Genomic DNA, 25,064 nt, shown 5'->3' with positions numbered 1-25,064 from the left:
TGTCTGTCCAGGGAGGCAGCCATGATGGTGGTAGCCAGCTGGCAGTGGGGAAGGACCACAGTCTGTGGGTTTCCCTGAAAGCAGAAGCTGTGGGCAGGGCAGTGAAGGCTGACACAGTCACCAGTGGGCTCAGGCTCCCTACGGAGGCTGAGGAGAGAGGAGCCAAATGTGGTGATGGAAAGAACTGGAAGCGAGAGGGGTGAGGTATAAAAATCTGTATTTATATTACAAAGACAGAATGGTACAGCACAGTCCCTCCCGGTGAACAGGCAGGTGGGTGGCCCAATTCTCTCCGGCGAAGACCTTGTGATACGCTGACCTGGCCAGCACCAGGCCCCCTGGGCAGCCCCAGACTCTGGCACAGAACCTGCCCTAAATGTGGCCCAGGGTCAGAGTTCTGGGGAGAGGGCCCCAGGTTAGCCAGCCCAGAGAGAAGCAGGGGGTGGGAGAGTGGGGGAAGCCTGCCTCACTCAGCAGATGGGGATTGTCTGGGGCCCTCGGGGCTATAGTTGGGCACACAGCTCCATCAGCCAGGAGAGCAGGTCTGGGCACTGGGCTCAGGACTCAAACCGCAGAGGTGGGCCAGGGCTCTGAGGAGGGGAAGCCTTCTCACAATCTCCCTTGCCAGCTGGGCCTGCTGTATGGGGGCCACTTCCCAGGGAGGATGTGGGTCCAGACCTGAGCCTGGAGCTCCAGGATCCCGGCCACTGAGGGCCACAGTGACCCACTAGGTGTATGTGGGGAGCATACAAACAGAGGTCACAGGTACCCCTACAGCCCTGTTCTGCCCCCATCTGCTTTCTACAGGCTCAACAATGCTCAGTTATCCAATGTAGCCTCAGCCAGGCCCCCTCTGGGTCTCTGTGGCCAATAGCAACAGCTAATCCGTGCAAAAGGCAGGGAGCCAGAGGACCGGAGAATGGATGTGTAACTTCTAGCACCAGATCCTGGCCCTGAGGACCACCCCTCACCTGTCTGCTAGTGGCAGGGAGGTCAGCTTCCTGGCCCGTGGCAACCATGGCCTGAAATACCATGGGCTGAGCTGCCAGGAAGGTCAGCTGAGGACCACCATTGGTCACGCAGGGAGGACTTTGCTGGCTAGGGAGGGAGCAGAGCCCCCAGCTAATGGGGGAGCTGGTGCTTTAAGAATTCAGAGCAAAGACCAACCCAGGGCCTGGACTTGTGGCTCCTGTAGTGGGTCTTCAACTCAGGTACTCCTATGCTGCCCAGAGAGGGCTGGATGCTCACCAGGAACACTCACTCTGTGGACATGCTCAGGCAGACAGGAGAAGCCACTCTGGGCACTCCAGACACCCTCCTCACCCTGGGAAGCTGGAAGGGGATGCTGACAGAATCGTTTTCCTTAAAACCAACAGCAAGATGTTTGCATGGTCTCCCCAATTCATGCCCTGTCTCCCACCAACCTGCTTTCCACTTGTCATCCTGAGCCCCTGCAGGGCAGAGTCTGTGCCAGAGATGTTTCCAGGGACCCGTTCTTCCACCCACCCTGGGGTGTCTGTCGGCATGACCAAATATAAACATGAACCTTCCCCCACAATCTGGAAATTAGTTACAATGCACCAGAAAGGGAAGCTGACCCTACTACAGGCCAGCCCCACAGCAAACCACCCAAATATTGCTGTGTGGACAAGGACTTCAGAAACCTTCAGGAAAGGCCAGGAGAGGCCTCCTAATGTCCACGCCTGGCTACCCCAGGTGGTGGGCTGTGTTCAGCAGCTGCCAATGTCTGAAATCTGCAGGCCTCACCCCAGGCCAGGGAGCAGGGAAGGGTCAAGCTGGGTACAGGTAAGAACCTATTTCTCTGGTTAGCAGGCTCCTGACCAGGAGGCCAGGCTGCCCAGTGGGCTCTGACCAACCCCTGGAGAGGGTGAAATGGGGTGCAAGAGTGCTGGGTCACTGGGAGGCCAGGTAGCAGAGAGCTGCCCGCACAGCCCCTGACCTGGCCCCACTGGCTCTCAGGCTCTCACTCCCAGAAAGCCGTGACTGCCACCAGTGGCTGGCACGTGTGGGGAGGAAGCTAGGAGGTCACCTGCTGGGCAGGCCAGGGTGCCCTGGAGCCACAGGGGAGATGCTGGTGGTGGTAGGCGGGGCAGGGCCAGATGTGGGACACAAGGCACACTTGGACAACGGTGACAGACAAGACGAGTCCCTGAGACGCTGGGTCGCTCCCACCCTCAGCAAACAAGGACACAACGGTGGCTAGGAAAATAGAGTACAAAAATCTCGTACAGGAAGTCGAGGCGACACATGCTGATGTTGCTTGGTGGGGAGTCTTTAGAGCTTTTTCTCTTTTAAAAATGTTTCTCTTTTGTTTTAGGGAAAAAGCCTCTCTTCTGGGAGCCCTGTTCTGGGCTACTAGGCAGGGCAGCATTTTTTTTTTTTTGCCTTTTTTTTGCCTTTTTTTTTTTTTTGTTTTTAAAGGTAGATGAGAAAGCCTCCTGAGGACTCTGGCTTCCTGCTGCCACCCCCAGCACAACTAAGCCCCTGCTAGGAGGAAAAGCCCCCTTCCCCACAGGCAGGCAGGTGAGCCAGGGTGGGAGGAGGAGCCAGCATAGGCCAGGGGCCCACATGTGCCCAAAGGACCCTGGAGGGCCTACTCCCCAAGACACGTACCCTCTTGGGGTCAAGTGACCACGTGTGTCTGCATGTGTGCATGTGTATGCATGGGGGCATGTGTGCCTAGGCGTGTGTGTGTGTCCATCTGAGGGACCTAACAGAGCAGAAGCTGCCCAGCTTGGGATGGGGTGGCTTGGCCTGTCCCTAGGAGCCCAGCCCTAGCTCCTGACACCTGTGGGGGTGCAAAAGCCCCTCTCCGCCCACTTGCCCCAGGGTGCTCACCCGAGTCCCGCCCTTCATGGGTCCCTCTGTCCAGGCCTCAGGAGACTACGTGGACTGACAGACAGATGGACAGATGGACGGAGAGCCACGCCTTCCTTCCTTCCTCGGTCCACTCCTTTCTCCTGGGATCCAGGGTTGGGGTGTGAGCTCCCCGCAGTGGTCATTAAGCCCCTCACACGGTGCCCGCCGAGATTTGCAGCAATGATATTTAATACTTCTGGAATGATTAGGAATCTGAGAACAGGCGGCTACGCTGGGCTCCAGGATGTGAGAGCTGGGCCCCGCCTCTCTGCAGGGGTCCCTGCCCAGCTGGGAGGGGTGGGCGGCACAGCGGGCCCTGACCGGCAGGCGGGCGAAGGCGGGCAGCCTGGGTGGCAGCTGGAGCTTCCAGAATGGCACAGCAGCGGGCCCACGGAGAGGCTTTCAAGGACTGGAGGGCTGGCACGCTTGGCCGGGTAGGCAGGCGGGCCAAGGAGCTGAGGGCTCTAGGCCTACGAGAGGCCAGGGCGGCCAGGCCGCCGGCAGGGGGGCCCATAGCCCCCGTCGCTGCAGCCACCGCTCTGCAAGCTGTAGTGGTCGTCCACGTCACTGCTGCTGCCAACACTGTCCAGCTCACCAGGGCCAAACTCCATACCCTCTACGTCCACTTCTGGGGAGAACGGGGAGGGGGTCAGAATCTGAGGTGCCAACAGGGGTTCCTTCAAAGTCAAGGCCGTTCTCTGGCCTTCATAGAGGAGGCAGAGGCTCTGGGGGTGGGGGTTGGAGGGTGGGGGCAGGACGGGGCTCCCCGTCTGCAGCCTGGTAAGGAACACGATGGCTCACTCCTGCAGGCCATCTGCCCTCCATGCCACACCCTCCTCATCCCACTGACTTTTGCTCCACACTGGGGAGTGCTTGCACACTGCTGGGCACACGCGGCCACCCTGCCCTCCTGGCTTTCCCTCCCTCCTGGCCGCTCTCATGACCCACCTTGCTCTGAGTCGTCAGTGGAGACAGCGGAGCCCGTGCTGTCCGTGCGTACACGTTCCAGGCTCTGCATGGACAGCTGCTCCAGGCGCCGCTTCAGGAAGCGGTGTTCTCGCTGCAGCTGCTCCTTGATGCTCAGTGCCCGGCGGTCCTGCTCCTCCAGTTTCTGGGGGTGGAGGGGTGGGGGGTCTGTGAGCCATGGGAGGTAGGGAAGCCATCCCCCCTACCAGAAGAACCAGGGCCCCGGGGCCGCAGGGTACCTAGTCCCCAGGGGGCCCCTAAGGTCCAATGAGCCCCCTCCTCACCCTACTGGGTGGTGACATCACCCGTCCCCTCCTACGCCCATGCCCTGCATCTGCTGACTACCTCCAGGAGACCCACAGCCACTGCCAGCTTGGCCAAGCCAAGCCACGTGGGCCCTGGGCTGGCACTGCCTCCAGGAAGACATCCTGCCTTGGTGGCGTGCCCTCACCCCCGATGTCCCCTCACCCCCTGCTTGCCCCAAGGGCAGCACTCTGCCCCCTTGCTTCTTCATCCTTCCCTGCTCTGCGAGACTCCAGGTCACTGACTGTGACTCTCTCCAAGATCCAGCCACTCTGCCTGGGGCTGCTCTTGCCGTGCCAGCTCAGAGGCTTTGAGGGTCCTTCCTGGAGACCCACCCTGGTTGGCCCAAGTGTCCTAAGAACCGCCCCCAAACCAGCAAATCTGTCTTCAGGCCTTGGGGGCCTGCCCTCAACAATGGCTCACCCCATCTACCCTTCTGCCAGCCCCAGGAGACCAACCCTACCCTCCACCCAGAAGCTCCCAATACACCTGGGCTGCCTATTTCCCATCCCACCCTTCCTGGCCCCATCTCTCCTAGTTGCTGCCCCTTCATGGCCCAGGGCCCCAGGGGCCATCTGCAGCCCACCTTTCCCTCCCCCAGCCTGGCATGGCTAACCGTCCACCCCCACCCCCTCTCAACAAAACCCAGCATGTGCCTGTGACCCCCTTAGCCCTCAGCATCCCCTGTGGCTGCACACCCCCACCTACCACCAGAGCCCCCCAGAGCTCTTAATGTATACCTGCTAGGTGGTTCCCCTCAGGCCCTCTGGCCACTCCCCCTGGGTGTATAGGACAAGCAGGGGTCAACCAATGGCCGTGGTACAGGCATCATCCCACTCACCTTGATGTGCATCTTGGCACGCTTCAGGAGGCTCAGCGTGGTGTGGCGGGTACTGTCAGGGCCCAGGGGTACCAGCTGCTTGAGCTGCTCCAGATAGAGCCTGAGTTTGGCTCGTCTGAAAGAGGAGACATGGAACCATCAGGCCAGGGTGGCACCGCCCGTGGGGACAACAGCAGTGGCACAAGAGGCGGCCAGTCAGAGTCCTGCATGGACCTGCTGAGGGTCCCTCTCTGGGGCTCCCTTCCCAGCCTGGCTGACAGCTTCCCCAGAGCAGCCTGGTACCCGCCTTCCAGATTCCCTAACATGGGAGAGCCCACGGCCAGGGCCTGTATAGCCAGCCAGCCCTGCACAGCCCTCAGGGCCTCAGAGCCCGTGCTCACCCCACTGTCCCCACCATCCACAGTAGGTCCAGGAGGCCAGGGCACAACCTGCAGCGGCAGGCTGCTCCTAGATGTCCAGGGGGCCCCAGGCAGGATTGGCATTCCACTTTGTCACGTTCAGAGTGGTCTCTGGTCATGTCACCACAGAAACACAGGTCCGTTGGGATCAGGGAGGGCCAAGGACCAGCCCCTCCCACCCCAATTTCGTATCTCCTAGAGGAAACAGCTTTATTGTAGATTTTGTCCCTGTGTCTGTGCGGATGAATGCAGGTTTTCACAAAACTGTCCTCGTAAGACCCAGTGGCATTGTTCACATAGCAGCCTTGGCCTTGGGTGAGGGGCTTTGGCCTGTATCCTGCCCATGCAGAAACCCTACCCTTCCTGGCTCATCTCTTCTGAGAAGGACAAGCTGGCAGAGACCACCAGGGTGGCCACAGCTCACCCTGAAGCACACCCTGGCCACCATGATGGCCCAGGAGACCCTGCCATATCCACGTGATGGACCATCCTGGCAGGAAGGCCTGGCTGCACTGCTCTGCTTAGGCTGTACTCTGAGAGAAGACCCTGGAGGGCAGGGTGCAGGTGTTTTTGTGAGGTCTTGACAACCTGCTGCCCAGCTGCCCTGCCAGCACCATGGCCAGGGCATGCTCCTTCCCTCATTAAATGCCAACCTCTGCTGTCCCAGCTTTTCTCCTCTGTCCCCGACATGCAAAAGCCCCAGCACATCTACGGCCTCTTGTAGCCTTAGAGCCTGGGAGAAAAGTGGGCAGGGATGGTTACTTCTTCTGGACTGAGGGGGCACCCAAGGCCTGGGAACAGGGGCAGCTGGGTGTGGGGCAAGAGCCCATCTGCAGAGCAGCAATAACAGTCCCACCCTGTAGAAGGAAGCTGGCGGCACTTAGATCCCATGGCCCTACATTTGTCACCCAAGCCCACATGGCTCCTTCCCACTGACAGGGCACCTCCCCACCTAGGATTCCAGCCCACAGCACCCCCAGGACCTAGACGTGTACCTGAGTGAGGAAGAACCTCCAGGACACAGGACTCCGGCTGTGCTCTGCCTCAGGACCTGACAGCCTGGGCACTGGGGACCTGCGTGTAGAGCAGCCCCATGCTCTGCCTGGGGGCTGAAGGACCTTCAGAGAGGAGCTCCCACCTCCACACAAATACAAGGCTGGGGAAGGGGGCATGCCAGCATGACCACCCGGAATCCGGGAACCTCTGCTCCCCCACCTCCAAGGGGCTGGAGTACCCCTGCTGCACCGCTGCAAATGGGGCCAGGAACACTTGGCACCAGCTGCAAACTGTGCTCTGTGCTCCAAGAGAGGCTTGCCAGGCAGAGAGCCACCTTCCCACAGCAGGCCCTCCTGTCCTGCCACCCTCACCAAGCTCACACGTGGGGTCCCCTTGTCTGTATGCTCTATAGCAAATGGCAATGCCGACAACCTACTGCGTGGTTACATAAGCAGTATGTGATCTTTGTGTAAAATCAAAGTGCAAAACAAGATAAAAAATAAAGTACCCCAAATCCCACCACCATCATTTTAGTGTATTCCACATTCTCACATCATGAATGTTCAGTGAAAAAATTGGCGTACGGAACCATCTATGTGACAAGGGACCCAATATCGTTTAAAAAAAACAGCAGACGCACACAAGAGACTCAACAGGACACAATGACGAGCAGGAGGCATGCGTCTCCAGGTGATGCGGTTGGCAACGTTTATTTCTTTGGCTTTACGGTTTTGTTTTGTTTTTTTGTTTTTGTATTTTCAGGTTTTCTATGCTAAAAAAAAAAAACCACACATTACTTTTACAATCAGAAAGAGAATTTGTACAAGAAAGAAAAAACACAGCTAAAAAGACAAATAACAGTGGAAAAATATCTGTAATACACATAAAAGACAAACGGTTAGTATTCGTGACATTTTGAGCTCATACACATCAAAAATAAAAAGAGGAATATCTTAATATGGACATGGGCAGAGGACACACACAGCCAAGTTGCAGAACACAGACAGCTAAGCTAAACACAAAAGCGACTAGGCCGCACAGCCGGCTAGGAAATGAGCACCCGGCAGGGGAGGCGGGCACCTGGGCGGGACAGCCTAGACTAGCTGGCTCTGGGGCTGGCCCAGGCACCCAGCCACGCGTCACTTGCAGGGAGCAAACAAGGGCCACGGCAGGACTTGAACCCTTGAGTGGCACCTGCACTATCCCCCAGGTGTGCAGCTTTCCACAAGGCCAGCTCCACCATGGGACTGAGCAGAGCACCATGGCTAAGGACACTGTCTGTGTGGACACGGGGCCCAGGGGGAGGAAAAGGCTCAGACACGGGAGGACAGTGCTCATGCGGTGTCAGGGGAAAGGTCGAGTTATGAAACCGTGGATAACACAGTCCCACTTTTATCCATGTGAGTTAGTATCCGCGTGGAAGAGGATGCAGGTGTGGCCTCCCAGCCGCCTAGGATGGCTCTCTCTGGGGTAGGGTGCAGGGGAGGACCCCTGAGCATCTGTGATGGACGTGGACGGGCTGCTTTAGATATCCTAAATCACAGGCTTCTCAAAGGACACAGAGAGCCCGCCAGACAATCCCCCTGCAAGGCTTAGCACCAGACCACACACCTGCCCAAGTCCCAGAGAGCACTCAGCCAGGACTGCAGTCTCGGTGGGGCCAGACCCAGCTCTGCTAGGCACTGGCTGTGGGGGCCCCAGGCAGGTCCTCACCCTCCTGTGTCCCACATACAGCCCCTGGGGGGAGCGGAGGAGGTGCCGAGGCCCCGCAGCCTGGGGCCGCACTGGGCCCGGGGGAGCCCTGAGCTGGAGCCGCCCCAAGCTGGAGCGGCCACGGTGCCGCAGGCCCTCTGCCAGCACCCCGTGGCTGTCCCCAACATTCCTGGGAGCTTTGAAAATTCACCACTTCCTGAAGGAACCCTGTGTGGATTCAGGAGGCAGAACTTGCCTCTGGGAATCACCGCATTAGTGTTAATAGCAGCTTGGTCTCTGGCCACTGGCCACAGCCCAGCTCTGGACACAAGTCCTTCTTAGCTTCTCACCACAAGCCCCTGCTCTGAAAAGGACGTCCCAGTGTCTGTACAGCCCACACTCTGAGCCACCCCAGGTCCGGCTGCCAGGGAAGAGGTCAGAAAAGGAGGAGCTGCCCTGCCCTGTGGCTACCTGGGGAACGAGGCCCCTGTTGGCCTCTTCTGCTCACCTGTATCCTCTAGCTGTGAGGTTTACAGAGACCCTGTGCTGCACCAGGCAGGTGGGGATGGCCCACAGGGAGCCCCTAATCCACACACAAAAGGTCTGGAGCTGGGACAGGAGGCTCATCCTGCCAAGGAACACCCAATCTGCCTGGCCCCCGGGCCTGGGGTCAATAGTGGAGCACTGGCCCTAGCAGAACCACTGGAGCTGCTTTCTATGAGGGAGGATGGGGAGGCCTGGGAGGAGGACCAGCGAGGCTGACCAGGCTGTCTCACAGAACAGGCAGGGGAAAGCCCTGGGGGCCTGACCTGGCACACCTCTAGGGAGGGCGACCTCCAGGGCCTGCTCCCTGGGGCTGGCCGGGTGACCCAGCCAGTGCTTCTTCCTTCCTGTGGCCAGCAGCCAGGAGTATCTTGCATCAGCACTGGGCAGCCACAGGTACAGCCTTGACCCAGGTCCCTACCAGGGGCTCTCTGCATCTATCTGTTGTCCAGGAAGGCACAGGACCCTGCATGGGGGTGGGGGAGTGGATAAAGACCTCAAGCGACCCATCTACCCTGCTTCTATGTTTCAAAAGGACCCTCCAAGGGATCCCTGGGTGGCGCAGCGGTTTGGCGCCTGCCTTTGGCCCAGGGCGCGATCCTGGAGACCCGGGATCGAATCCCACGTCGGGCTCCCGGTGCATGGAGCCTGCTTCTCCCTCTGCCTGTGTCTCTGCCTCTCTCTCTCTCTCTGTGACTATCATAAATAAATAAAAATTAAAAAAAAAAAAAAAACAAAAAAAACAAAAAAAAACAAAAGGACCCTCCAAGACCCAGCCTAAGGGCAAGCTTCAGGAGAAGGTCACTGAGGCCAAGGCCAGAGTCAAGGGGCAGTTGTAGGGGTCGAAGGCCAGCAATCTGTCCTGCTCTGAGAGCTGCCATGCTCTTGGCACCCGATCTCCCATAGTATCATCCCCCTTCTGCACGGAGAGGCTGGTTTCCCAGGCACTACCCCAGGATGCCTTCTCCAGAACACTTCCACATGCCTGTCCAGGCCCCTGGGTCCCAGTGAAGGCTAGCCATCTCCTCCAGCCTAGGAGTGACCCAGGGTCTGCCTGGCTTTCTAGGCCCCCGCACTTGCCCCACCTCCACGGCCTCTCAGGAACCCCTCAAACACACAGGAGCAGTCCAGGAAGTACGGTTCCTCCAGAGAACACAGTGTCCTGTCCCTGCCCAGCTCCCGCCCAGCTGAGGGCCGAATCCCAGGGGAGCGGAAGCTGGCGCTGCCGTGGGCGTCGGGGGGGGGGGGGTGCGGGGGGGGGGGGAAGACACAGAGAACTGGCTAAGCTCCAAACCTTCCCAGAGCAAGCTGGGAGAGTTCAACTTGTATGCAGGAGCCCCCCTCCCACACTGGCCCATTTCACAGGTGGCAGCAGAGGTCAGGAAGAAGCTACCGTGTGGCAGCCCTTGGTCCTGGAACCAAGGTTCCTGCCTTTGGGGTCTCTGTGCCCACCCATAGCTCCCACCACCCCACTGAGATTCACCATGAGGGTCCCTGTGTGCAGGGCTGAGCCTGCCTGCATCTTGTCCCTACTTCAGAGTGGGCCTAGGCTTCTGGAGCCGCTGGGGGCAGAGCCAGGCCCATAGCACCCAAGCTGGGATCAGCTGGGGAGGCTCCCCAGGGCGTACCTCGGGCGACAGTGCTCCCCTTCCCTGCCCTCTCGGTCCTCAAAGGACCCAGAGCAGACCAGGCCCTGCAGCCAGAAGGTGGGCATGAAGGGTTCCACAGGATCCTGCCCCTGGCCAGACCTTCCCCGCAGCCCACATAGCCAAAGACCAGCTGCTCTTCCCACTGCCCCATGTGAGATCAGTGGGAGCTCCCTGGAAGGCAGGCCCCAGGGTGCAGTGGACCCCAGACCAAGAGGCCCAAACCCTCCTGGTTGGAGGCCAGTATCCCAAGAGCTCTCTTGAGAGCTGCTCCCAAAGGGACTCAGATGCCCCATGTTAGATGGATCTCCTGCTCTAGAGAGCAGGCATGCTCCAAGACCCTCACCCGTGCCCTCAACTTCCAAGGGCATGGGTCCCATGTCTGCCTCCTGAGGGCAAAGCCTGACTCCTCCTTTACAACTGACCCTCCGCAAGCAAGGGTGCGGCTGGTAGCATGGTCAGCTGTACCCAGGACACACAGGGAGGGGGATTAGGCAGCTCATATGGGTGACTGGGGGGTGGGGGACAGGGCATCACTTACCTGTGCTTTTCTAGTTCATTGTGTGAAGACCTGTTTAGAGAGATAGAAAGACAGAGCTCACTCTGCTGCCTAATCACCAATACAAAAGAATGACAGCTCTACTCAGGGGCCTAGGAACCTGCAGATGGTGGCAGGATGAGGAGGGCTGGGGCAGGTGAGCAGCTGCGACTAAAGGCAGGGTAGGGGAACCTTGCACCAAGTGACCAGGACAGGAGACACAGAGGTGCAGCTGCGTCTAGGGATGCCTAGGGCCACCTGGCTTACTCAGTGAGGCATTTGGGGGCTCTGGAGGCAAGATGCCTTCCAGAAGGCACTAGGACTGATCCACCCTGTGCTCCCAAGGCTTCCTGGGCACTGAGCCACCAGCCTTGCCCGTTCCACACTCCTGGAGGCCAGCAGGGTCTTTGGGGCCCCAGGAGCTGGCCTAGAGGGCCAACTGCAGGTGAGGACATGGAGTGGTCCTGCCCTGACATTCCCAAAGTGCCACTCCCCTGCGGTTGGGCTCTCCCACCAACACAATCACAGTTCATTGCACCAGTGGGGATACCCAGGGACAGAGCCGACCCGGCCCAGGTGGGAGACTGAGGCTGGCCCTCCTGCTTCCCTCTGGGGCCATGGTCCTGGCCTCCCTGGGTCCAGCAGTGGCCCTATCTGCTGCTCCAGCCCTACCCACCTGGCCCATCCAGACAAGGGTACAGAATCCTGAGGACCCTGGTAGGCAGTTCCGTGGTAGTTGCCTTGTAGGACAATAATTCAATAAGGTCAATTTCCCAGTTCCAGAGTTTTTTCCCAGTTCAGGTGGGGACCCCATGGACAGCCAGGGCTCCTAGGCCTGCCAGGCTGCCTCACATGTGAGCAGAGGGCCCAGACTACCTCAGGGGACACCCAGATTGAGTGTTGTGTCCCCCTATCCCTCACTCTTTCCTGGAGCTTCTGCTGACCTCTGCCTGCCTGCCCACACTCTCCTGCTCCCAGGAACTCTGGGCTAGGTGTCTCTCATCCCCATCCAACCAGCCAGAGTGCCTACCCATCCTTCTTGCCTCTGCCACCTACCATGGTTCATGGCCCTATCAAAGCCAAATGGGGTCCAAGGCCTCCTCTCTGCTCACCAGGGCCACCTGGGCCTCCCTGTGAAGCTTTGAGAGAGCCTCCAGACCTGGGTCCTGGGGGGTCTTGAGGGCCTGCTGGTCACAGGAGCTGGGCAGGGAGCCAAAGAACCTCTGCCGGGCTGGCCAGGACCAGGAAGGAGCAGAGCTGTCAGGTTCCTCTCAGCCAGGACCACAGCCCCTCAGTGCGGGTCTAGAGGTCTGCTCCCATGTGAAGGATGTGAGGGTTAGTGAGTGTCCTTCGACGTAGAGGGCTTGGCCACCCCCTCACAGTCTGGGTTACACTCCTCCTGGAGGGCAAGGGTCACTCCTTGGCTAGCTGGGGATGAGAGGGGCCCAGAGCCCCTCCTGGGGCTCCTCCCAGGCCCAGACATCTGCAATGGCCTGTGGCAGGTTTGTAACGTGGGTCCCAGGAACACCCTGTCCTACACCTGGGAAGAGGGGCCCCCCGGGCTGGAGCCCTGCTGAGAACATTCTTGGCATCACTTCGTTCGCACCTCACTTTGGGCCCTCCAGGTAGGAACTCCTGCACCCATGTTCTCGGAGGACCTGAGCCCCAGCAGGCTGGCTCCAGTTTCCTCTTACTGAACCACTGTCCCCAAAAGCCCTTCCTAGAGCCCTGGCAATAAGGGGCCTCCTGCACACACATTGCCCTCCTGACCCACTGCTCACCCCTCACCCTGGGCCCAGCTGGGCCCACCCTTTCCCCTCACTTTGGTGAGACACAGATACCTTGCATGGTGGGACATCCCTGTCAAGTCAGAGGCCCAGGACCCTCTGAGCCCTGCTCTGCCCTCACCCCTGATCTGGGCCGACTGGGCCCAGCTGGGTAGGGACAGCCTTTGTGGCCCTCTCACTGGGGGTTCCAGCGGCTCTACCCAGAGAAGGGGCACGGAGGCAAACTGCAGCCCAGGAAACCCCGTCGGCCCTCCCCAGGGCCCTCAAGGTGGCAGCACATAGAAGGCCAGGAGCCCACCTCAGAATGGGGGTTCCAAGGATGGGAGGCTGGCCCCAGGCATGTAATTCAATTTCTCAACACCTGCTTTCTCAGCCTATGATGCATCTATCCTGGGTTGGGGGAATAGTAGGAGAAGCCCTCAGCACACCAGGAACCCCAGAGTCTTAATTATGACTCTGGCTATCAACTCTGGGTACCTCATAGGACTCTAAGGTCACGTTCCAGAGTTTCCACAGGTGCCAGGGCATGTGGGGCAGTGAGAGCCAGCTACTCCTCCAGGACACCAGAGAGGGGGTGCCCTCTCACAATCCTTTCCCAAACCGTCCTCAGCAGGGGACCAGGAGCTGGGACTCAGAGGCACGTCCGGCCAGGGCAGATGGAGACTCAAGCAATCCCCTGCCAGGCCCAGGGCGCCAGAACGTCACAGGAGATAGGTCCTTGTGCCAGCCATTCTGTTTCCCAAGAACGGGCAGGCCACAGGAATGAGCCGCACCCTCTGCCAAGGGGCCCCCAAGCCCCCTGCAAGGTTCCCTGCCTGACAACAGGGTCCAGAGCCGGAGAGGCCAAGGCCGTGCCTGGTGTGCTGTGGCCCTCTTGGCCCTCGCAGTGGGGAGCCCCACCAGAGCCCTAGCTCAGGGTCCCTCCTGCAAGGATGTGCACCCCAGCTTTATGCTTCTACAGCCTGGGAAGGAGGCCAGAGTAGGGGGTGGGGGAGTGCTGGCACCAGGAGGGCTGCTGAGGGCGGCCAGCACCTCTTCCGGCTACCCTTCGGGAGGGCCTCCTGTCCAAAGAAGGGGACCCGACACTTGTCGCCGCAGCTTCACATGTGTCAGGACGATGGGCAGGGGGGCCCCGGGCACGGCCTGCTTACGCCCTCTTTGTCTAGGCCCTGCGGGTGGGGGTGCTCGGCGCAGCAGCGGGGCAGACGCGGCCACCCCCCGCGGCGGGCAGTCCCATGCAGTGCGCACCGACCCTCAGTGTCCCCGGACGCACGGGGCCCCGGCCAGCGCCCACCGACAACTTTTCTTCCTGCCCGGGAAAGTCCAGAACAAGTTACTAGCGGGGAGCGGCTGCGGGAGGAGACCCCGGGCGGCGGGCGCTGTACGCGTGGCACTGTTTACGCGAGAGGCCGAGGAGGCGCGGCCCGCGGGAAGATGGCGACGGCGCGGGCGGGGCCGGCCGGGCGGGGCTGCGGCCGCGGCCCGGGTGCTCCTCCTCCTCCAGGCTGGCCGCCGGGGCGCGCGGCCGTTGCTGGACTGCGGCCCGGGGGTCGGGGCCGGGGGAGGGCGCTCCGGGGCGGGAGGGGGGGGACAACCCCCGGCGCCTGGCCGAGCGGGGTGGGGGGCGGTACCTGTTGTTCGGGGCCTTGCGCACCAGGCCAGCCGCCTTTGTCTTCTTCCTGGCGAAGTCCCCGTCGAAGGGCAGCACCGAGGCGTAGCCGTGCTCGGCCTCTGCGGACAGACGGCGCGGTCAGCGGACCCCGCCCGGCCCCGGCCCTGCCGCCCGCCCCCCGCGTCCCGGCGCACAAAGGGGCGCGGGCGCTACCTCGGTCCCTGCGCTCCAGGTACTCGGCCGCCTCCAGCAGGATCAGCAGGGAATTCAGCTTCATCGTGCCACCCGCCCGCGCCCGCCCGCGCTCTCCGGGACGGCGGCGGCCGCTGCCCGGCCCTCTCCGGCCGGCTCCGCTCGCCGCCCGCCCCGCGCGCCCGGCGACCCTACTTCCCCGACTCCCGCGGACTCCCAGTGCGCTCGGCCGCCACCCTCCGCCTCGGGCCCTCAAATTGACACATAAGGGCGAGCGGCGGCCGGCGTAGCCAATGGGGGCCGGCGCTGCGGCTCTGGGGGCGGGTGCTGGGTCGGGCCGGGGCCAATGGGAGCCGTCCGAACGCCTCGGGCCGGGCCGAGAATGTTGACAGATGCGATGCTCGGTTCCTATAGGCCGGCCGCGCTAGTAACAATTTAGAAGCCCAAGCTTAGCAACAGCACGTGGTGGCCCGGCCCCCGCGCTCGCTGACTGGTGGCTGCTGTGCATGTTAAGTAGGCTCTGCGCGCCGATTGGCCCGGAGCGCTCTATGTAAAACAGGCCCCGCGGACCAATGGGCGGCTGCGGGGCGCGCGGCCAATGAGGGCGCCGCGGCCGGACGGGTTGCCGAGAGGAAGCGGAGTGCCGGGGGACTGCAAGCCCCGGGGCCGGTGCTCCGGGACGCGTGAGGGTACGCGGGCCATGGGGTGGGCGCACTGTGCAAGCCCCGGCCACCCCGGGACAGCTCCACGGGGACAGGGGACCTAGGGTGGGCTGCAAAACGATACCCTTTCCCGCCGGACACAGTGACCGCAGCGAGGGCCGGGGGCCGGGGGCGGGAGGAGGGGTGGAGGAGGTCAGAGCCCAAGAGCCGGATCATCTCAGCGACAATGACCCAGAGAGGGAGGGCGCTCTGAGCTGCCCGCTGGACCCCAGGCCCGAGCGGAGGGGCCCCAACAGTGAGGGTGGCATGCTCATATCTGAAGAGCGGGGACATCCCAAGACGTTCTCGGTGCTGGTCCCCTCTGGCCAAGGAGCCAGGGAAGCGCGTTCTAAGAAAGAGAGTTGCCCTCCGCGAGAGGGGATCAACCCCTCCTCAAGCTCTGGCTGCTGGGAGAGAGGTCCTCGTGGCCACGCCGGCCGGCACCGTAGGAGCAGCAGCATGGAGGGTAGCCCCACACTGGCCTTGGGTCCCTTCCGGCTTCCTTCTCACCCATTGTTGAGACGTCTTGCCTGGGAGCTGCTGAGGACGGGGCCAGCAGGTTGAGAGGGTGGGGATAAGGTGGCTGGACCCCCACCCTCCCTGCCCAAAGTTCTAAGTGGGGCACTGCTGCCACCAACAAAACAGAACAGAAACTAAAAATCTCAGCACTTTCTGTCCTAGGAGCTATTGAATGTTTCATATACATTCCCTCATGTATATCTGAATCCCCAATTTACAGATAAGGAAACTGGAAATCCTGAGGCTTAGGGTTTGGTCAGAATCTCCTTGCAATCCCAGTAGCATGTACATTAGAGCTCCCATAAGGTGACTCAGGGCTGGTGACCCAGGAGCATGGAGAACAGGCCACCTCCTGCCCCAACACTACTTGCCAGGGGGTGAGAACCAGTTGTGTGACCTGAGAAATGGGGCTAGGGATGTGTTGTCCACTCCCCAGCCCTCCCAACAGAGCTCAGTGAGACCCAATGGGGAACTTGGATACTGCCATTAGACAGCCCTGCATGGACATTAAGACAGCCCCTGGATGGTAACCCCAGCCCTTCCTGCTCCTGCCCCACAGTCAACCCAGAACCAGGGCAGAGGCCCTAAAGCCGCACAGGATAAAGGAGGTGCCCCACTCTGGGGAGGGGCAGATACATTCAGAGTTTGGGGGTGTAGGTTCACCTAAGGGTCAGCATTTTGCAGAGTCATTTCATCCCTGCTTATGGGAAGGGTGGGTTGCTGGCCCCAGTCTTAAAACTGGCACCTTGTCCAGGTGAGTGCACCTGCTGGATGCCTACCCTACTAACTGCAGTGGGGTGTGAGGCATGCTCTCTGTCACAGCCAGTGGAGCAAGCACCCAGGCATAACCATGGGAACCATGTGCACTCTGCACCCCAGCTTGCCTCCATCTGCAGCCTGGCTGTTTCCGGGACCCCTTTCCCAAGCACTCCCCAATAGCTCCACGCTGCCTGCGAGAGTGGGTGACTCCAGAACACAAGCTGTGTGTGGGAGGGAAGGGAAAAGTGGTCTGTGAACTAGGGGCTGGACAGGAGGGCCAGGGACTGGCATGGGTGAAGGCATCAGGGCCCCAGGCGTGGGGAGGCAACCAGGGAGGAGCCTTGTGGACCAGATAGAGCCCCCAGGGAGGATACTAAACTGCAAGGGAGGATGAACAGGGTTGGGGCAGTGTTCCTCTCATGTGGGGCCAACCAAGTGTCCACACCCACGAGCCTCAATGTGCCCTCTCCAGGTATGTTGGGGGTGGGGTGTGGCATAGGTGCAGCTGGCTGGGCCAGGCTCCAAAGCGCAGGCCCTGTGCTACCCCTTGGTGTGTAGGGCAAGTGTCTAATGATTGTGTCACCTCTTCCAGGGAGGCTTCCCTGAGCTGGGGCTAGGCTGGCTGCCTCCTTACTTCCCCTTTGCCCATGCCTGCCCAGCCCTTCCCACCCCTTCTCCAGAGTCCATGCCCCTGAGGATGGATGCAGACCTCTCAGGCCCCCTCCCCCACCTCCATCTAGAGCCGGAGAGGGGCCACAGACCTCTCCTGCCCACCACTCCCGATCATCCCCCAGGCACCCTGCACCATGCCCCGTGCACCAGCCCACACTCTCTCCCTGTCCTTTGGGGGAGCCCAGCCCACCCCAGAGCTCCCAGCCTGGGCTGTAGGAGAAGGAGTGGGGCCTGGATCCAGAAAGGACTTCTCGATTTGACTGGCAGGCGCCCTCTGCCCGGGCTTTCCTGGCTTCATCCTCCACCTCCACCCTGGCCTCGGCGTCCTCCTCCTCTGGCATTTGGAGGATGACAGGAGGCTTGCTGGCATTGGAGCTCGGGAAAGGCAGGCTTAGTCCCCACCTCCAGGATCCTATGAGGGTATTCAGGGCTCTGAGGAGATCTGAGGGAAATAAACCTCTAGGAAATTGCTTCATAGCTCCCCAAGCCTCCTGGGTCCTGGCTCCCTTTCCAACTTCACAGCCCCGACTTGGAAACATGCCCATGGCCCTCAGCAGCACCAGGAGGCACCCTACCCCATCCAGGCTGTGAAGGTCTGCAAGGCCCTTCTTCCTCCAAAGCCTCCTCCTCCTGCTTCTAGGATGACCCAGCCCTGGCTCCACCTCCTCCCTTGCCTCCTCAGTCACTGGGGTAGACTCCCTAGTCCCCCTGGGTCCCCAGCCCCAGCATTTCAGGCAGGAGGCTGAGAGCAAAGGGCTGCCCTGCCTACTGTGGATGTGGGGATGGGAGAGCTGTGCAGGTTTGGTTAGCTCCCAGCAGGCAAATTCTGGGACTGGGGGTGGGGCAGGGGTGGCACGGAGCCTGGCCTGGGGTCATCAGGCACTCCAGAACCATGCCTAGCCCAGCAAGACAGCCAACCTTCCAGAAGCTGTGGCTCCCTTGCCCTGAGATGTCTGGTGTGTGCCAGCACCAGAGGAGAGTCCCAGGGGGCTTCTGTTGCTGGGTCCCCCTAAAGTGTCCCTGGATTCTAGTCTGGCCACAACACCTTGGCCACGTTGCTTTAACCTCTCTCAGCATGTGTCACAGCTATAAAACAATTGACAATACCTGCCTTTTGGTGTGGCTTTGGGGTAAAAAGAAGGATCCATGGAAAGTCCCAGGCAGCAGTGGGCAGGACACAAAGCAGTGCCCAGAATGTGGTGGTAATATTAACATCAACCCCAAATCAGCAAATGCTTCTAACCGTTGGCCTTACACACAGAAATATGGGGCAGGGTCTGCCCAGTCACAGTCAGTCAGCATCAGTCACCGTTGAACCTGGCTGGGTTGGAGTGGCCGCTGGCCCAGCCATCCAGCCACAAGCACCAGGCTGGGCCTCTGAGCATTTGGGGGTCTTCAGCAAAGCTTAACATTCAGGAGAAAAGGGTCTCCAGAATACATAAGGGGCAGCAATGTTATCAAGATGCATGAAGACGTAATTAAATGTCTGCTTAGCTAACATGATGTCAATGTTATTTTTAAAATTAAGAAAATAGTTTATTATATTTGTGAACAATTTTGAGAGTAGATTTTTTTTTCTCACTTTACAAGTTTTCCCACTATACTAGATGACCCCGGGGACAACTAAGACAATTGTAAATTAAATGAATTTGTGTGTGTGTGTGTGTGTGTGTGTATGTGTATGTGTGGCCAAGATATCCAGAGGGCCAGAAGCTCTGACAGCTCAGGGCCAGGGACCTAGTTGGCTTCCAGGCCCATGTGGGGTGTGACCGGGGACCGGTGTTAGCCTTGTTGCTGCTCCAAGGCCACTGATGGCTGTGGGCCCACTCCTCTCTGAGGGTAGCCAGGGCTAGGTGGGCAGGTCTCCCTCCCACAGACAATAGGGGCCTCCAGGCCCAACCCAAAAGCTCCTCTCCCACTACTGCCTTCTGGGGTTCTCTGGCCTAGGCTTTTCTGGCCTGTTCCTCCACCTCTTCCAGGAAGCTTTCTGGGCCTTCCAGGCTGTACCTGCCTGCTACATGTGGTCTTAGGGCAGAGACCTTCCAGTCTTAAGCTGGAGGCCCTGAAACCCACCACCAGCTCCCCACACCTGGGCACCTGGTCATCCAGCAGCTTCTATGTCTAAAACCACATTACCGCCTCTGATGGGACCCTGGGCTCTGTCCCACCCACCCATCTCGCTGTGAGGTGTCCAAACCACAGATCTGACCATGCCTTCTCTTGCTCAGAACTCTTCCATGACCCCCCAGTGCCCTCAGAACAAAGCCTGATTTTGGTGCCTGGGTGACCCAGCCGTGATCCCTATCTGTACCCTATCCTTGCCAGGACTGCCACCATTGCTCAAACTCTCAGGGCTGTTCTGTGCTTCTGTGGCCCTAGCATCCTATTCTCCACAGATATCCTGCTTATCCCCCAGGGCCCAGCTCACCCAGCCAGCTCACCCACCTCTGCCCAGACCTGCAGACCCCCAAGAGCAGGGCAGGTCTGCAGTGTCTGCATGTCCATCTTTGCCCAGCTCAGGTGCAGTGAGCAATACCAGCAGAATCCAGAGACTTGCTTGCATTTTTGTCTTTGGAGTGACATTAACTTTGAGCAACTGCTCTGTGCTAGAATCTGCCCCTCACTAGTCTCAGAGGCAGGAGAGGCTCTGAGAGCTTTGCTGACCCCAGGCTGTGCTCTGAGAATGTGAGGGTGGGGGTTGGGTCGATGCTGTCTGGGAAGGCTGCCTAGAGGAGGTGGCTTTGGGTAGGCCTCTGAAGAGATAAGTGCCTTCAGGACTCTGGGTCATAGGGTTGGCACAGGCAGGCACTTTGAGTACTGTTCACCTTTCCCCAGCTCCTTAACTACAGAGTCCAGGGAACCAGAGGAGCTGGGAGTGGCAGAGAAACCACCTGCCTCCCTGGTGCTATTAGCCCTCAGCCCCAGCCCTGGTGGTTTCAGGTATCCAGCTCCAAGCAGGACCCCTCCTCCCCACCCTCAGACAGATCATGGATGTGGTCTGCCCGATGTGTAGTGCTTGCTGAGTGGGGGCCCTCTGGCCCGCCTCCAGGGCCTTCTCAGCGGGCCCCCATTGCCCTGGCAGCCAGGCCTCGCTTGGAGAGCAGACTGCAGGGATGGCGCCCTCTGGTGGCCATCAGGGGCTGTAGCGGGTACCCTGGAGGGGCGAAGGACTGTGGAAGGAGAAGGGGGGTGAACCCTGAAAGGGGAGGGGATGCCGGAAAGGGTGGGGGACCCTGGAGGGGTTGAAGACCCTGGAAGGGGCCTGTCCTGGGCCCCAGAAGAAGGGGAGTACCCCTCCAGGCCTGCTCCCCCAGTGGTCTCCTGGGGTGATATCATCCCATCACCTTCATCAGCAGCCAGGACATGAAACAGTCCTTGTCTTGTGTGCTCCTGCCCCACCCAGGGCCACACAGCTGGTGCCAGTGGCTGCCTGCCTGCATGTCCAGGCTGAGGGTAGGGTGACCGTACCTGTCAGTGGGGACAGGTGAGCCATGATGGGGGCAGGTAGCAGGGGCACCTCTAGAAGCTGGGGGGGGCGGGGGGCGCTCTGGACGGAGCCTGCAGGGGAGGGTGGCACTGGATGGGCACCCCCTCCTCCCCTACCCCATCTACCCACCCGAGGGCTGAATATAGAGGCTCTCTCTGCCCCAGGGATGCCTGAGGGCCTCCCTGGATATAGAGAGCCATGGGTGCTCCCTGCCCAGACCCTCTATCCTCTAACTCCATATCCTACAGGCTGCATCCAGGTCCTGAGCCCCTGTGGGGCCCAGTCAGGCCTTGGGCCCCCTTTTGTTGCCAGAAGCTTGGGGTGGTGGTGTTGGGGATCACAGAAGGCCTTCTCCCAGGGCCTGTGCACAGCTCAGGAGAGCGGCGAGGTGGGCAAGACAAACCCAGGTGTTCCCAGCTCCTGGCAGCCTCCCCTTCCACCTGATGCCAGGCAGGGGGTGCCACAGGTTCTCTGATCCTGTTGGGGCTCCTGTCTGCAGAGTTGCCTTCAGAAGTGGCTCTCTAGGCACAGCCAGCGGGGCTGGTTGGTGTGTGCTGCTCCTGCCTTGCCTGGGACCCTCCTAAAGGCCAACAACACCTACTAGCTTCTGTGAGCCTGTTTCTCCACCTATGACACTGAGGTCCTGCCTCCTCAGGGGACTGTCAAGGGGAGTGGAGGGGACAGCACTCAGAAGGCCATAATGGCAGTGACAAGGGGAACTGGAGGCTCGGGGAAGGCTTGTCTGCTCAAGGCCTGAGGCCAGCTTGTAAGGGCTGATCCCTGGGCTTTCTCCCAGTCCCTACCCCAAGGTTTCCTGGTCCTGAGCCCCTACTGTGCTGGGCAGCAGGCCATTCCTTCTAGAACCTTCCCAAGGAAGAGACTCTGTGTTGGACTACACCCCTCCCACCAGGTCTTGGCTCTGCCCTTGGGGTGTGGAGAGCCCTGCAGGAGGGCAGAGTGACCACACATCCCTAGCTTAGCATGGAAAGTCTCTGGAGTCAGGAACAAATGGTACTGCTAATCACACTTGCTGAGGACTCCCGTGGCCTGAGATCTTCCCGAGGGGCAGCCCAGGGTGGGGATGCATAGACAGCCAAGTCCACGTGGAGGGCCTCCTGGCTTCAAGCCACACCCAGAGCTCTCCTGCTGGAGGGGGGCCTGTCTATGCCAGGGCAGGCAGACCCTCTTCCCTGGGTCTCCGCTCCTCCCAGCGTGATCGGGAGGATGAGAATGGCTCATCACGTCTTCAGTCTGGAAGTTGACAACTGGGGGTGTCTGTTGTGGAGAGGTAGGCGGACCCCACAGCATCTCTCCATAGGAGCTGACTTCCTGGTCAGTTGGCAGCAGGAGCTGCCTCTACCCACCACATGACCTTCCAGAAGGCACCGCTGTCCAATTAGTGAGACGCCAGCTGCAGCCACCCCCAGAGGTGGGAGGGGCTCTGTCCAGGTGCACAGCTGGAGACACTCCTTCTCTTCTGCTCCTAGACTCAGGATGGCTCCTAGGGAGCCCCCAAATTCTAAACACTTTCACCTCTCAGGAAGAAAGTGAGCCTGGTGCCTTCTGGGGTTTCTCCCAGCCATTCCCTATCCTCTGGGGGCCCAGTGTTCACCTCCAAGGGACTGGGCACCCAATTCCCAGGAGACCAGCCTCCAAGAGCAGAGGAAGGGGCCATTGCCATGGCAACCCCAGGGTGCAGCCAGCCTGCCTGCCTTCTCCCCAGGGCACTCCAGAAGGCAGCCCGTAGATAGGTGGGTGGCCCAGCCCTGGATCAGGGTGGGGGATACTCCAAGGTGGGGGGGTCCAAGAGCACAGCCCTCAACACACACATAGGCCAGGGGTCTGAGCCAAGGACACATGAGAAAAGGGGCTGGGCAAGTAGGCAGGCAGTGGAGACCCCGGAGCCCTCACAGGACATGGGATGGGGTTTTTGTGAGGGGGCAGCCTGGCCACCCCTCACTTAAGGGCTGGTGGGAGCCCTGAGCCTGTCCCAAGAGTGCAGAAGCCCCATGCTTCCTAGGGGAGAACGCATATTAGCAAGAACACCACCACTTCCCAGACAGAAAAAGAAGACCGCGTTCACATCAGAAACGAGTGTCTGCAATCCTTAAAGAGATTTATGGAAATGGCTTCGAATTACAGCATTTAGAAAATAAAAATAATCTCAATACATAATATTCCCTCTGTTGTATACTTCCACCCCAGAAGTCGTTTCTGTGCATGTGTACCCACTGTTCAGCAGTAGTTGGATTTTCTTATAAAAGAAGCAGTAGTGTGCCATCTCTCTAAAAATAAAGCTGCAATCGTCACTGCAATGTGAAGCCTGAGATTTAAGCCTGAGGTGTCCGTGCTAGGGCCCGCTGGCTGCCTTGGCCCAGGGGCTGGGCCAATCCAGGGTCTAGGAGGTGGGCCAGGGTCCCCTGGGAGAGGGACAGAGGGGAGGGGGTCATGGTAGCAGGTGGGCAACATCCAGTGGTCCTTGGCCCCTGGGAGCCCAGGCCCAAGAACCTGGGGAGCTGGGTCTCAGCATGGTGTGGGCAGCCATTTGCCCCCATATTGTCAGCAGGTGGGCACACTCGGGCAGGGGCTCACCTGCTGGCCTGGAGGAGCTGGGTGTATATCTGCATCTCCCCACCTGAGAATAAAGAAGATGCCTGTTGTCTGGCCAAGGTCCCCAGGGGAGCAGGGATGGGCAGTGCTGGGGAACAAGGGTGCAGCCATGGGCTCAGAGCAGGGAGAGAGAATGGGCAGTGCATGGGGAAGTCCTAGGGGACCCTGAGGCCTGGCCCCTTTCCTGGAGGTGTCCACCTTCTGCCCAGGCTTTAGCTCTGGGTGCAACCCCCACTTCCCCAGGCAAGAGTGGGCTCTTCTACCTCAGGGCAGGGCTCAGCGGGCTAGGGGCCCAGGGGCAAGGGGCAGGCAGGACGAGAGCCCATCCGTGCCCAGGAAGCCACCTGGCAGCCCTGGATACCCCCACTTCTTGAAGCCAACCTCCTGTCAGCTCCTACAGCTGGCTGGGGGTCCCCACAAGTCGGGGGGCCAGGGTGTGTGGGACGGAGGTGCTGGATGTTCTGGAAGTCTGGGCAGCCTGCAGCCTCCTCCAGTGGGGGTGGCAGCAGTTCAATGAATGCAGTGAAAACCCTCCCACAGCCAGCGGCACCTCCTTCCTGGGAGTCCTTCAGGCCCTGGCTGGTCTGGGGAGTGCCAGGGCTGTGTGTCAAATGCCCGCCTTGTCGCTGTAGAACGGTGTGACGTGGAACATGTAGCAGTGCGTGCACACGCGGACAGGCTTCACCTGCCCATAACGGGGCAGCGGCGCCGAGTGTGAGGAGCAGCGGGAGCAGAAGATCTGGAATTCAAGGGCCAGGTGGTGGGGACCGTGAGCCAGGGTCCCCAGCAGGCCCCCGACTCTGCACCTCACCCCTCCCGACCTCACCCCTCCCTCCGAAACCAGGCAGGGCATTAGTGGTGGGGCTATGTGGGACCAAGAAGTGGGACTGGGACCCTCAGAAATCTTGGCAGGCCTGACCCCACTCCATGGCTGCTCCAGGCTCCCATTCAGACCCTCTTCCCTCCACGTCCCCGGCTCTCAAGTGGCCAGGGGCTCTGTGTCTGAGGTCCACACCCTGTGCCAGGTCAGAGTGGCGCCCCAGGCTCAGGGACGTCTGCACAAAGACCCTCAAGGCCTTGTCGGGCTCCTGGGGCATTCGTCCTGACTTCTGAATTCTGTGCACAGCCCCCTGGGGTGGCTCCAGCCATGGTCCCTGGGCCACCCTATCCCTCTCACCTTCCCGCAGCTGCGGCAGTGGTGCTTCCGGCGGATGACAGTGAAGGGCGCTTTGCATGCAGTGCAGAAGCCGCAGGCCTCATCTGGCACCCATTCGGGTGGATCTGTGACAGTGAGAGTGCGGTCAGCCAGAGGGAGCTGTGCAGGGTGCCAGCGGGGAGCAGGTGGGCTGGGGTGGGAGGCAGTGCGCAGGCGCCTCGGGCTGGATGGCCTGGCCCTCCTCCTCCCTCGCCTCCCCTGGACCCCCTTACTGGCTACAGGCTACAGTCTCAGTCTTGGGAGACTGGCGGCATCACACAGATGGATGAGGTTGGTGGGGAGCCTGTCTTGTCAGCACCTCGCCTGACAGAGCCCTTGGGCAGAGGCGGTAGCTGCAAAATGAAGAAATCACCCCCTACCCTTGCTCAGCTCTAGGCACACTCTATGGGGGCCTCAAGTACCCCCAGCCTTGCAGTTCTCAGGCTCTTGGGGTCCTGGAGGCCCAGGGGGACACCCAGCTGCCTCCTCCCTGACATGCGTGCAGGCCAGGCTGGGCCAGGGGCCACCTCCTCCTTCCATGCTGCATGTGGCCGGGTCCTAGCTCAACTCCTGAGGCCCTCGCTGACAGAAGCCTCTATGGAGATCTGCTCTGAAATTTGGGAGGCACGTGAGCACGGGGTGGAGTGGGTGGGCTGCTATACACAGCGAGATGGGCAGTTTCCTCTCATTTCAGGCATCAAGGTGACTACAGAGTGCCAGGCCCTAA

General features: G+C 60.4%; 2 protein-coding genes across 6 annotated transcripts in view; both read right to left on the bottom strand.

The window, feature by feature from the left end:
- Positions 1 to 200: 200 nt before the first annotated feature.
- MXD4 (MAX dimerization protein 4) lies at positions 201 to 14,649 on the bottom strand. 3 transcript variants are annotated; one of them, XM_041752379.1, is made up of 9 exons: positions 14,416 to 14,427; positions 14,222 to 14,321; positions 10,807 to 10,836; positions 7,025 to 7,156; positions 6,384 to 6,462; positions 5,419 to 5,499; positions 4,991 to 5,105; positions 3,829 to 3,991; positions 201 to 3,508 (listed from the first exon to the last, which is right to left on the bottom strand). In XM_041752379.1, the coding sequence occupies exons 4-9, from the start codon at positions 7,062 to 7,064 to the stop codon at positions 3,351 to 3,353; spliced, it is 636 nt and encodes a 211-aa protein (XP_041608313.1). In that variant the 5' UTR covers positions 7,065 to 7,156; positions 10,807 to 10,836; positions 14,222 to 14,321; positions 14,416 to 14,427; the 3' UTR covers positions 201 to 3,350. The 3 variants fall into 3 exon arrangements, with proteins under 3 accessions (XP_041608313.1, XP_041608312.1, XP_041608315.1); XM_041752378.1 differs by lacking the exons at positions 6,384 to 6,462; positions 7,025 to 7,156 and having other exon boundaries at positions 5,419 to 5,583; positions 14,416 to 14,649; XM_041752381.1 differs by lacking the exons at positions 5,419 to 5,499; positions 6,384 to 6,462; positions 7,025 to 7,156 and having other exon boundaries at positions 14,416 to 14,645.
- Positions 14,650 to 22,511: 7,862 nt separating this feature from the next.
- Positions 22,512 to 25,064, bottom strand: part of ZFYVE28 (zinc finger FYVE-type containing 28) — a 115,824-nt gene continuing 113,271 nt past the window's right edge. For 2 of the 3 annotated variants that reach the window (XM_041753643.1, XM_041753644.1), the window contains 2 exons: positions 24,320 to 24,423; positions 22,513 to 23,881 (listed from right to left, as the gene is read on the bottom strand). In XM_041753643.1, the coding sequence (XP_041609577.1) occupies positions 23,750 to 23,881; positions 24,320 to 24,423 (236 nt within the window). In that variant the 3' untranslated portion in view covers positions 22,513 to 23,749. Of the gene's footprint in view, positions 23,882 to 24,319; positions 24,424 to 25,064 lie in introns of all 3 variants that reach the window. The other variant, XR_005987490.1, reaches the window with a different exon arrangement.

The sequence above is a fragment of the Vulpes lagopus genome, chromosome 4, assembly GCF_018345385.1.
Source record: "Vulpes lagopus strain Blue_001 chromosome 4, ASM1834538v1, whole genome shotgun sequence".
NCBI classification, from domain to species: Eukaryota; Metazoa; Chordata; class Mammalia; order Carnivora; family Canidae; genus Vulpes; species Vulpes lagopus.
Note: the sequence above shows the minus strand (reverse complement) of the source record. Positions and strands in the feature narration are given on the sequence as shown.